The 12061-nt window shown below is 48.9% G+C and overlaps 1 protein-coding gene across 1 annotated transcript; it reads right to left on the bottom strand.

Moving 5' to 3' along the window:
- Window positions 1-3595: 3595 nt before the first annotated feature.
- On the bottom strand, window positions 3596-5762 carry LOC144163162 (uncharacterized). Its single transcript, XM_077693984.1, has 2 exons — window positions 5418-5762; window positions 3596-3768 (listed from the first exon to the last, which is right to left on the bottom strand). Exons 1-2 carry the CDS (start codon window positions 5679-5681, stop codon window positions 3682-3684), a joined length of 351 nt encoding a protein of 116 aa, XP_077550110.1. The 5' UTR covers window positions 5682-5762; the 3' UTR covers window positions 3596-3681.
- Between the last annotated feature and the right edge of the window lie 6299 nt (window positions 5763-12061).

The following is a 12061-nucleotide window of genomic DNA, read 5'->3' as shown; positions in this document are numbered from 1 at the left end:
GGAGCGTAACTACTACACTACGAGAACATTATTTAATATAGCTATGATGAAGCTCCCACAACAACTTAACACCATCCCGGGGATTAAACATGCGCTCTACGCAGATGATATTACGATTTGGACTACTGGTGGGTCAGAAGGCGACATCCAGGATGCGCTCCAACAAGCCGCTGACGCAGTCCAGCAGTACGCCAGTGTGCGCGGCCTTGAATGTTCGCCGGAGAAGTCCGAGATCATCATTTTGAGGCACAAGCCACGTGGCAAGGCCATGGAACCCACCACAATACAAATAAAGCTCCAGGGTAGCGACATCCCCGTAGTCCCAACCATCCGCATTCTGGGACTTCATATCCAGCAAGACGGAGGAGGAACGCTAACCGTCCAGCGCCTCAAACACACTGCCTTGCAAATCATGCGTATGGTAAGTCGAGTCACAAACCGTCACCAGGGTTTGAAAGAGGATGACATCATCAAGTTGGTGCAAGCACTTGTTGTCAGCCGCGTGGTGTAATGTACGCCTTACCTACCGCTGAAACCGCGGGAATTGGACCAACTTGACGTACTACTGCGGAAGGCGTACAAGCAAGCGCTAGGCCTCCCTCCTCACACTGCCACTAGCAAGTTGGAAGCGCTCGGGGTGCACAACAAGGTGCGGGAGATCATTGATGCCCACCTTGTCAGCCAACTAGAGCGGCTCAGACTAACTTCGACCGGTCGCACGGTGCTGAGGCAGCTAGGCTACCGGATAGCGGACGCCAGCCACCCTCGTCCGGAAACTGTTCCTCAAGACATCCGCACGCTCATCAGGGTTGCTCCGCTCCCGCGAAACATGCATCCTGAGCATCACGTACAGCGCAGGCAAGCACGGGTACAATTCCTGCAAGGGAAGTACTCTGACCACCCGCATGTGCGCTTCACGGACGCGGCCCACTACGCGTCCCATCCAGCCACAGCAGTTAGTGTCATTGACGGCTCGGGCGATATCGTTCGCACTGCGACCGTAAAAACCACAAACATTGTTGAAGCCGAAGAAACGGCCATCGCACTGGCGATGGCGTCTCCAACTTCGAATAGCCCACTTCATATAATTACAGACTGCCAGCAGGCATGCAGAAACTACGGCAACGGTCGGATCTCAATATGCGCTCTCCGACTTCTAAAAAAGCACAAGGACACCCTAAACCCAACTGTACTAATATGGACGCCAGGTCACGCAGGGCTTGACGGAAATGAGCGAGCACACGCTACAGCCCGAGCATGCACCCTCCGGGCACCGCACCAGTCGCTCCGTGACCCAGAGCCTGTCCAGCAGCAGTACCGTACACTTCTGCAACACCACCGCCTTGCCAGATGTGCCTACCCACCACCGCACCAGAAGCTCACCCGAGAGGAGGCTGTAGCCTGGCGGCAACTACAGACAAACACATACCCCCACCTTAGCTTCCTGCACATCATACACCCCACAATGTATCCACCAACATGCCCACACTGCAGCGAACATCCAACACTGTACCACACCACGTGGGCTTGCCAACACACACCAGCAGCCCCCATTATTCGCACACCCACCTTCGAGCAGTGGGAGGCCGCGCTGTGCAGTTCGGACCCTGAGGACCAGCGACAGTTGGTGGACCGGGCACGCAGAACCGCAGCCGCCGCAGGGGCCCTGGACTGAGGGCTTCTCCCGCTTTCAAGCGCTAACCTCTTTCGCTTGAATAAATGTTTCTCCACCACCACCAATTTTTTTTTTCTTTAATACATGGAAGTTTTAGAGAGAAGTCAGCCAAGACAATTGACACACAATATAAACACTAACAGACAGCAAAGGGTAAGCACGTCAGTCTAACAAAGGTCGGCACCAATTCAAAACTCAGGCAAGCAAACGCACGCATCCAAAAGATGCAGCCACTCTGGTGGATCACTCTGCGCAACGTAAACGCTCCGCACCAACGCCGCCTGTTCCCGAAAAATGACCTTGGTCGGCCTAGGGAGTTCAGCATGCCGATCAGTCATGCGGCACTTCCACAAGCTAAACAAACCTAGGAGCACAAAAACGTCATACGGCACCCGATTAACGTCCTCAAATGGCAAGAGGCGAATGGTGTATGGGGTGATGTCATTGTCCTTTTTTAGTGTCCGTTGCAAAACGTCCCAGAAAAACACCGCGTCACGGCACAGCACAAAACAGTGGTCAATAGTTTCTGGTTGGTTGCACAAGCGGCAATTGTCTGACCGAGGGATCGACATTCCTTTGTCTCGCAGCCATGTTTTAACTGGAAGCGTTTGCGAATGAAGCTTAAAGAAAAACGTTTTGGCATTTGGCGGCACGCACATACGCTTGACACGGTCTAAGACATTATTCGTATGGTCCCGCAAGTATGGCTGGCGATAAAGAGGCACGGGGAATAGATTATGAATTAAAGTGTTCGTCATAGCCGTCCTTGAAAGACTAAACAGGTACTCCAGAGAAAACCGCGCAGTAAGGAAATGAAAAGTATCTACAACTTCTTTTAGAAAACCCCATGGCGGCTTTTGGTTCACCTCACCCGTAGAAACAAGGAGAAACGGCAAATGGTAACTTATGCGGTTTTGAGCGATTAAATTGAGGCCCACAAGCAGTAAGTAGGTAAGTAAGTAAGTAAGTTCGTGGTCCTGATCCCTTTTGACACAGGGCAGGCGCATCAAGCGCCACAGGAAGTTCGAACATATGTTTACACATACGGAGAAATTGTTAAGAAATTGTTGCCACCCGTGGTGTGGTGTTTGGGATCGAGTATTTGCACCAGCGCCACCAGAGCTTCTCCTGGCACAGTAGTTTTCTTTTGCACCGTCAGGAGGCACCACGGGTGTCAGGGTACACAGTACACACACTACGCACGTACACACACCGAGCACGCGCACGCTCGCACGCTCGCGCACACGCGTGGAAATGCCGGTCCCGCCACGGCCGGTCCGGTTGTAGCAGAGAAGTGAGGCCATCGGTAGGTCCGGCGGGTCGGTCCATTTAGTTCTCCACTTGATCTATGCAGGAAATACGCCGAGTGGAGACCTTTTCTAAACTTCGGCAGTACTGTTTCCATCGACGCAGTCGTCTTTTGGTGTGCGATGGTTGCTGCTCTTTTGTTTTTTCAGAGGCGCCCGTGAATGCCAAGCTATGGACATGCCCCTAGATGGCGCCATGCGTCGCTTGGCTGTGCTGACTAGGAAACGCCTATACGCCGCCGGCCAAGCACGGGGCAAGTTGACTAGCCTGTCGTCGGTCGGCAGAAAGTTGAAGTATTACTCAAGTGCTTGCGGCTGCTACCGTAAGTCATAAAAAGAAAAGCCGCAAAACACGAGTAAATTTCACCCCATTAATGTCTGCTAATGTAAAAAGAAAGCTTTACAAAAATTTTGAATAATAATAGTGTAGCGAAGTTCAGTTTTTGTCCCCTAGGGGCGCGCCAGTACGCTTTCCCCTCAGCTTCAATGGTACAGGGGGGCCTGCGCCGCGAGGATTCTGAAGCGGAGTTTCGCAACTGGTATGTATTGAAGAACTCTGGGAGACATGATATTCAGTTCTTTTGATTGCCAAAGAAATAAATGTGCGTTCAAATGGCTTCCGGATTGTCATTTAATCTGAATTAACTGCCCAGGTGTCAGCACAGGCAGATGCGTAGCCGCTGCTTGCGTCCACAGGTACTAGTTTCGAAAATCCTGGTACATTCTCCTGTACCACGGACCATGCCCTTGCGGCTCCGACGACTCGTGCAGCGATTCTTCATCCTCCTACAGCCAAAGAAACGTGCACAATAACAAAGGCTTATTCATCAACCAGATTTTGGGTGAATCCGCAAGGTGGAGTAAGTTTCTGCGAAGGGAAATTAGACACCCACCTGAAATGCAGCCGCAAGGTTACATAGGAAAGCAGCTTTTTTCAGAAACTTCGCAGTTGGAGCAAAATTAGTTCTGCTCCATGATTCAAACCCGCTGATTAACACTTGTCCTACCCTTGGAGCTCTCGCGCTACAAAAGGCTAGCTTCGTGTTAGCTCATCTGGTAGAGCGACTGAACCAGATAGGCAGTGGTTCCGGTTCCGGGTTTGAATCGTAAACAAGGGCGAGCTTTTCTTCAACTGCGACGTTTTTGAGAAAGCTCTATAGTTCTTCTTTGTAGCCGTACGGCCGCATTTCTGGTGGAAGTCCTATTTCTTTCATAGCTAAGCAATACAAGTGAAAAATGCAAGACATTCGTATGAAGAACACTTCAGCCCTAAAGAAAAACGCGCCGCCCATCGCAGTGCTCAGAGCCAACAACTGAAGGATCTCTGCCTTTCCCGCCGAACCCCTCCCTTCCGACGTAACACGCGGCCGCGGTAAGCACACCCTCCCAGTGTACAGCGGCGAAATAGGCGAGAGTACGCGCACGCGCATAAAGTCCTATCCTGTGTGAGCATCGTCTGCTACGCTGTTTCCACGAGAGCGACATACCCAACCGATTGTATCTGCATGACTTTGTTTACAAGAAACCGGCGTTATTTGAAGCACATGCGCACGTCGAATGCGCGTTTGATGTTTCTCGTATGACTTGTCCGGAACTTTCATCGGGAACGTTTACGTTGCGTAGCTTCTTTCGGAGGCTAGCAAACGGATTTCACCGATATGAAAAGCAGGGGGTGTGTGCTCTAAGGAGAACAGCGTAGCAGGCGACACTCATACAGTAGATAGTTCTATGCGCGTGCGCGTACTCTCACCTATTTCGCCGCTGGACACCGCGATAAGACGCTGACACGCTCATAGATCGTCGCTCCCGTGATATTAATAAACATTTGGGAGGGTGCACATTCGCCAGGCACAGACACGCTTCCTCCCTTACAATCTAACTATTACAGCGAAGCTGCTAGCCTCTCGATCGCCGGAAAATTTGGTGTCGTAAGCAAAAATCCAAGGCAGAATCCAGCAGTTGTCGCCCAAGACGCCGACCGCATGCCTTTGGCTAGGAAGGACCCAGAATTTGCCCCCAGAGAAGCCCAGAGCAATCTTTTTTAGCAATCAGGCATACAGCATAGAGTTCAGTGTTCGTTAAAAAAACCACAAAACAAGCATCGAAACCGCACGATAGATGAAGTTTATCTCCCGTGTTACCTTTTACGGCTGGCAATACGAAAGAGAAGTGCTCCTCGTAGGTGGCGGCGTCTGCAAATTAGACGGGCCATGCGAAACGACGGTACGGCCCGGGCCTGTTCCAGATCGGCGCATGCGCAATATCGAAACACTTCCCTGCTTTCCTCGGGTTTCTAAAATATAGTTCGCTTAAAACCCCTCCCCGCGATCCTGATTTCAGATTATGACACTGTTCCGACCAAAGGTTCCAACGCACATGTGACATGCCCATATACGCGCTGCAGTGACGCCAGCGCTGCCGACAGCTCCACTTACCTCTTTCCTTCTTCTGCGAGCCTTGAGGGACACCAGGAGAAAGACGAGCATAATGATGACCGCCAGACCCCCGGCCACCCCGACGCCAATGGCGGCCTCCGTACCCAGCGTTCCCGGGGACGAGGACTGGTACAGCGCCGACGCGTTGCCTGCATGCGCGCATGTGTTGCACGGAGAAAGAGCACGGTTGGCTGGTTTGTTTGCGCTGCCGGTTACGGGGCACACCATCCAAACCCTACGTCCCTCCCTTTTAGCACGTGGCATTACCAATGCCCTGAGGAACACGATACCCCAGAGGGAACAGGGCCTGTAAACTAATAATATATTGGCCCCGTAGTAATCTACAGCGAAGTTGTCATTTCGTCTAGGATCGTCTACCCGCCGCGGTGGCTCAGTGGCTAAGGCGTTGCGCTGCTGAGCACGAGGTCGCGGGTTCGATTCCCGGCCGCGGCGGCCGCTTTTCTGATGGAGGCGAAAAGCAAAAACGCCCGTGTGTTCGAGATTTCGGCGCACGTTAAAGATCCCCAGGTGGTCATAATTAATCCGGAGGGCTCCACTACGGCGCGCCTCATCGCTTGCGTTGCGTCGGCGCGTTAAACTCCACAATCAATCAAATAAATTCGACCAGCTTCGCAAATGAGATGCGAAGACTGATGAAACAGCCAAGCTGGTGGTCTAGCTTGGCATCTGAATTCACTTTAAATTGGTTATTCCTAGGTGTGCCCATCTTATCGGTAGATCGGACACTGATGCCGCCTTGCGCACGCCGTCTCGCCCAACTGGGAGAACCCCTGCACGTCAGAGCTTACGTCATCAGTCGGCGCAGCCAATCCCCGACGCGCGCCTCCCCACCCAAGCGTCTGCGCCGCGGTGCCCACTCCCCACACTTGCTCGTCGGCTCCTTGCCTCCTCGGCACTTTCACTCACATTTATTGGCCCAGCATTTTCATCCTCTCCACTTTGCCCTGCCACTTTTTGAGCGACGCCCGGCACGGCTAGAACTCGAGCTTAAACAGCTCCGTTGTTTAAAATGCCGTATGCCCTCTATATTTTATATGACACCAGCCTGTATTCCTCGTATCTTCTTGCAAATACTTGGGGGTAATAATTACATCAGATCTTAAGTGGAACGAACATACATTTACAATAAATCAATGACGAAACTGGGATTTTTAAGGCCGTCTATAGGAAACGCATCACCTGAGCTAAAACTTCTGGCACATAAAACATTTATCCGACCTATTATAAAATACGCTTCGACAGTCTGGGATCCACACACTCAAACCAACATCACTAAAATTGAGAAAATCCAGAGAAAATCAGCTAGATTTATTTACGATACGCACAGATGGCGCACGTCCCCTTCAAATCTTCTAAAAGCTGCAGAACGAGAAAACCTTGCAATAAGGCGTTACCGGTACCGAATGAAATTTATCTACCTACTCTACAATGATCAAACAGGACTAGATAAAACTTTATATATTCCACCAGCTAGCCACCGCTCCACGCGATCCTATCAGCATAAAAAGGTTAAAGATTTTTCATGCAGGACTAACGCGTTTAAAAACGCTTTCTTCCCACGCACGGTTGCCGAGAGGAACGCACTACCCGCCCCCATTGTTGACTGCCAGACTGTTTCATCATTTCTTTCTGCACTATCGAATAAATCATAGCTTTAATCTCCCGTCTTTCCCCGTAAAATCATGGCACGAAAAAAATATTTTGTGCTAATTATTGCGCAGTTTCTTGTTCGTCGTCTGCTATCTTGTTTAATTTTTGTTTTTGCTTCCGAAGCAGCAAGGGAGAACATTTCTTTGTGCTGAATATTGTGCGTTTTTTTATTGTCTTGTATCATGTTGTGCTGTGCTTATACCGTATGCCTACTCCTGCCTAATGCCTTGTAACAAGGCTGGCAGTACTTTCAAATAAAAAAGGAAAATGACGGCTTATATTGCCCACAAAAGATGTCTTTCCAGCAATGCATTTTTGTTTAGAGAGAGGGGAAGCTGACCTTAGTTGATTTGCGTAAGTTGATATTTAGGGGCAGAAAGCAGGAGCAACTTAGTTTTCTAGAAGCTTCTGGCAGCCCTGAGCATACAAAAAATCCAGAATTGAGCTTCAGAAGGTAAGTTGCGCTTGTTGTGATCACTGAGACGGACACAGAAAAAAGCGTACACTTTCACGAGAAGACTTCTCGTAAAAGTGTACATATTTTTTCCCGTGTCCGTCTCTATGATCACAACAATAGCAACTTACCTTCTAAAGCATGTTACTCCAACTAGCCCGACATCAAGCTTTACCGAACCAGAATTGAGGTCAAGGCCACACTGTAAGAATAGTTCCACGTCCTCCGGAGACCCGTGAGGGCTCAAGACGGAGGTGTCACCGGCGTAGAGAAGTGACTGTAAAAGGTGTATTTGCGACAAGGGTCTCGCCAGAGGGGCCAGCCCGAAATCGAAGAGGTTAGGGGACAGTGCGGCACCTTGAGGGATGCCGCAGGCACGGGGGATTAGAGGGGATAGAATAGAGTGATTACAAGTGTGAATTTGGTGTCTCAATAGTGTAGAAAAGAAAACACAGGAATAGTAGAGACGAGAGTTCAAGCTGGTATCTTGCAGAGGCGGAGAGGATAGTGTCTTGAGTAAGGGTATTACGAGCGTTGTGCGCATCCCACGTCAAAGGCGCATGAACCTGATACCTAGATGGCTGAAAGTCTTCTGGAGGAGAGAGAGAGAGAGAGAGAGAGAGAGAGAGAGAGAGAGAGAGAGAGAGAGAGAGAGAGAGAGAGAGAGAGAGAGAGAGAGAGAGAGAGAGAGAGAGAGACAGAGAGAGACAGAGAGAGAGAGAGAGAGAGAGAGAGAGAGAGAGAGAGAGAGAGAGAGAGAGAGAGAGAGAGAGAGAGAGAGAGAGAGAGAGAAGACTTTATTGGGCACAAATGAGAAGATGAGAAGGCTAGTCTTATGTCTTCTTTCTTGTAAGGGCTCGGCCAACCCCATGGGAGTCAGAGGCCTCCCTTGCTATTCGGACGAGGGCCTAAAGGATAAGAAAGAAGTGTCGAGAAGACATACGGGGCAGGAACCGATCGTATTATGGGGAACTGTTGACGGTTCTGTCTACAGTTCTGTGAGAGCTCCGAGGACAGAATGAGTAGGAACTGCAGAGACAAACTCGTCACAGTCATCAAAGTTAATTGCCTTTCATCTTCACACACACACACACACACACACACACACACACACACACACACACACACACACACACACACACACACACACACACACACACACACACACACACACACACACACGCGCGCGCGCGCACGCACGCACGCACACACACACACACACACACACACACACACACACACACACACACACACACACACACACGCGCGCGCGCGCGCGCGCGCACACGCACACAAATAAAATCTGAAAGTACAGTATGCTTCAATTAACACTGCATTGTCAGGATTCTCTTTCTACAAAATCATTTTTTGTCTGACGATTTTGTTACTGAACTAAAATTCTGTAGAAATGTAGAAATGTCAATTGCTGTAGAAATGTTCCGAGAAATGTCTACTCTTCTTGCGATCCTTTGTCTTGTCATTGTTAGTCGTAGTTCACTGCATTGTATTTCCGGTAGGTCTATACCACCTGCTTGGGTCAAGGTTTTCCAAATAAACAAATGAATAAAAAATTGGAGGATCACACGCGAAGGTGAGAATCGACTAAACTCGAAGCTTGTGTCATGGCATACCTTGGTTGAAATGAACTACCGTGGAATTTTCTTAGTATTATTGTGCTTGGCGTAGTTGCTGATTATTCAGAATCGTGAGCTATGGGGAGTGCGTCGAGAAATACGAGACGTACGGGGAAACATTCAGTATTTTAAAGCGAAGCTTTGTTTGCGTCACTGGTGGCGCTCTATGTCCCGCCAAAACGCGCTGCAGAGAAGACCACTTTAAACAATTCTTTTCACAAAACGATGATGATGATAAGCGAAGGCCCATAAGCGCCTCAAGAAAAAATCAAAACTCTTTTCTTAAGAGAAAGATGGTTAAAACGTGAACGTTTCTCTCATGCAAACTGAGTCGAATTTGTCATGTCAAAGTCCAAAATCCGAACTGCTTCGACCGCGTCGGAAAAAGAATGGCCCCATCGGATGGACGTCGGCTTCGTAACTCGAGATGCCCAGGTTGGCTTCCGACCACGGGAAGCGTTTTTTTTTTTTTTTTTTTCATGAGGCGGTTGACTGGCCTTCGCTTATCGTTATCATCATTTCGTGAAAAGCATGGTTTAAAGTGGTCCTCTCTGCAGCGCGTTTTGGCGTGACATAGAACGCCACCAGTGATGCACACAAAGCTTCGCTTTAAAATACTATTTCTGTACGGCCGGAATCGAACTCGTTTCCCTCGCGTTATGAAGCCGACGTCTATCCGATTGTGCCATTTCGACGCTGTCGAAGGAGTTTGGAATTTGGACTTTAACTCAGGCTGCATGTGACAAACATTCGCGTTTTAGCACCCTTTCTCTGAAAAAAGGGGCTTTGACATTTTTAACCTCGTGGCGAAAACGCCACCACCTCCAATAGCCGTGAACGTGATACGCTACGCACAAGAACTGGGGTTTCGCCAGGCGCCCCACCGCAATCTCCCGCCCAAGTTTTCAGGCGCGGTTAGAGAAAGCGAGCGTTATCTCGTGTAAGTAGCGTTGTTGGTAGTAACAAAAAAGCCTGCGACGCACGATGCCACAAAGCAGCAGCGGCAGCAGCAGCCCCCTCCTAATCTTGCAAGGGAGCTTCTTTTTAAAGGGACCCTGCAACACTTTCGATAAGCGCTTTCACTCTTTCCTTCTCGTCCAGAACCACTGCGAAAGCTATAGTTATCGCCAGCACGGAGCGGCATTTGCTCGTCGCACAAGATACGCCTTCCATTTGTGCTTTGTTTTTGTGGCTTTATTTTTAAAGTTGCTATCGAAAGGCGTTCATTGCTGCAACTGAAGCCAACAGCGTAATTCAAGCGGTCGAAGAACGTCAAGACTGGGAAAGAGGAGAAAAATCTTTTGAGCGAGTTTCGAAGTTATTTGGTGAGCATAGAGCAGCAATTTTTGGCTGAGGTACTTTGCAATTCCTAATCTAAGTACTGGGTGTGTTGAGTGACTACGTGCTGCAAGCATTTAAGATTTAAAAAAAAGATGAAGAAAGTGTTGCAGGGTCCCTTCAATAAACTCATTTCACAAGGATGGCACGCCGTTGTGTAAAAGGGGAAGCCCCGTTAGCTGAAACGTGCGACGCCGCGACGAGCGTGAACGTGCACACAAGGTCTGGACTCTTCTTACTCTGTGCAGCTGTGGCCGTGACGTCAGAGCAGGCATTGAAAAGAAAAGCTAGTTTCGGTCCAGCTTACTTCATAAGCCAGACGGAGCGAGCGCAGCCCGCCTACAGCCCGCGCTTGCTAATCAGTCGACTGCGAACAATAACCTCATTTTCGTCAGACTCGTCGGCCCCACGCACTATCTACGTGGGTTCTGTGTTTTCGGGGAAACGCGATAAAACACGACAAAAACTTGATTCGACAAAGTCTCGTTGTACATTCCGTCAGGTTTATTCAAAGACCTCGGCACACGCCTTCGATACAAGCTGCAGGGTCGTTTCTCAAGGGTTTGACGTAATTTTACCCCATTTCGTTAATTGTTTAGAATAGAAAATTTTCAATAAATGGATATCATGCAGTACTTGTTCTGTTATTTTCTCGCTTATTCCAGTTTTTTTAACTGGCTTTCTGTATAAGGTACAGGTTGCTCTCTGAGAAGCCGGAGGTTGGTTAGCATGCGACGGTTTTGAAAGCATGAGACAGAATGTCCTCTGAATTGATAGATTCACAGTTGTAGTAGATCCCAAATAGGTATTTGCGCTTGAAACCTTTCCGTCCCAAATGACTGCGAAAGCGCCGTATCCATCAGCACACCTTCCATTTAATTATCAGAGAAATATATTGAAGACTTTTTTTCTGGTGGTGCGTGGTGGAACCAGAGTAGGTACAAATATTTTCTTGAAATCAACTTGTCACCCTTATAGACTTGCATCCGCCTTTCTCCATCCCAGCTTTATAGGCCATATTTTCCCCATGCTGCCAAGTTCATACTATGAACTCCTCTGTGCTCACTCATTGCGTAGATAAACCTGTTTCGTAAAACTGCAGATATGGTAATATAGGTGTGATTGCTGGCATCCGCCAAGGTTGTTATTTCTCATACCAGAATACCATAGCCAATTTAAAACAAAAATGACGATTTACAACAGCGGTATATGTAGCAGATGTTGATAAATAAAAGCGAAAGGGACATAACGCCAATTGTGGTAGAAGATTTACAGATCATGAAGTTGTAATTTTTGTCCTGCTTGATATTTTGAAGGAATTCGTGCCACAGTGTACAGTGAATACGTAGTGCTCTGCCCTGTTGGTCATATATTGCGCCTCTGTACTTGCTCGGCCGCGATTTCATCACCGCGACATTATCCCCTCATATTACAGGAGACGAAAACCAATTCAATACTTGCACTCAAAAGTGTGTGATGAGCTGTTTCCCGAAGCTGTTCACGCGCACGGGTAGGAACGGAGCAAGTCCCGACTTAACGCGATGCAG

This window comes from Haemaphysalis longicornis, unplaced genomic scaffold, assembly GCF_048455015.1.
Source record: "Haemaphysalis longicornis isolate Haplotype H1 unplaced genomic scaffold, Haemaphysalis longicornis Haplotype H1 scaffold_12, whole genome shotgun sequence".
Taxonomy (NCBI): Eukaryota; Metazoa; Arthropoda; class Arachnida; order Ixodida; family Ixodidae; genus Haemaphysalis; species Haemaphysalis longicornis.
Note: the sequence above shows the minus strand (reverse complement) of the source record. Positions and strands in the feature narration are given on the sequence as shown.

Excerpts from the sequence above, each read along its gene's own strand:
- LOC144163162 (XM_077693984.1), bottom strand. The coding sequence starts at position 5,681 with ATGCCACGTGCTAAAAGGGAGGGACGTAGGGTTTGGATGGTGTGCCCC. Across the intron at positions 3,769-5,417 it reads CTCGCAGAAGAAGGAAAGAG|GAGGATGAAGAATCGCTGCA; the intron begins GTAAGTGGAGCT and ends CTTTGGCTGTAG.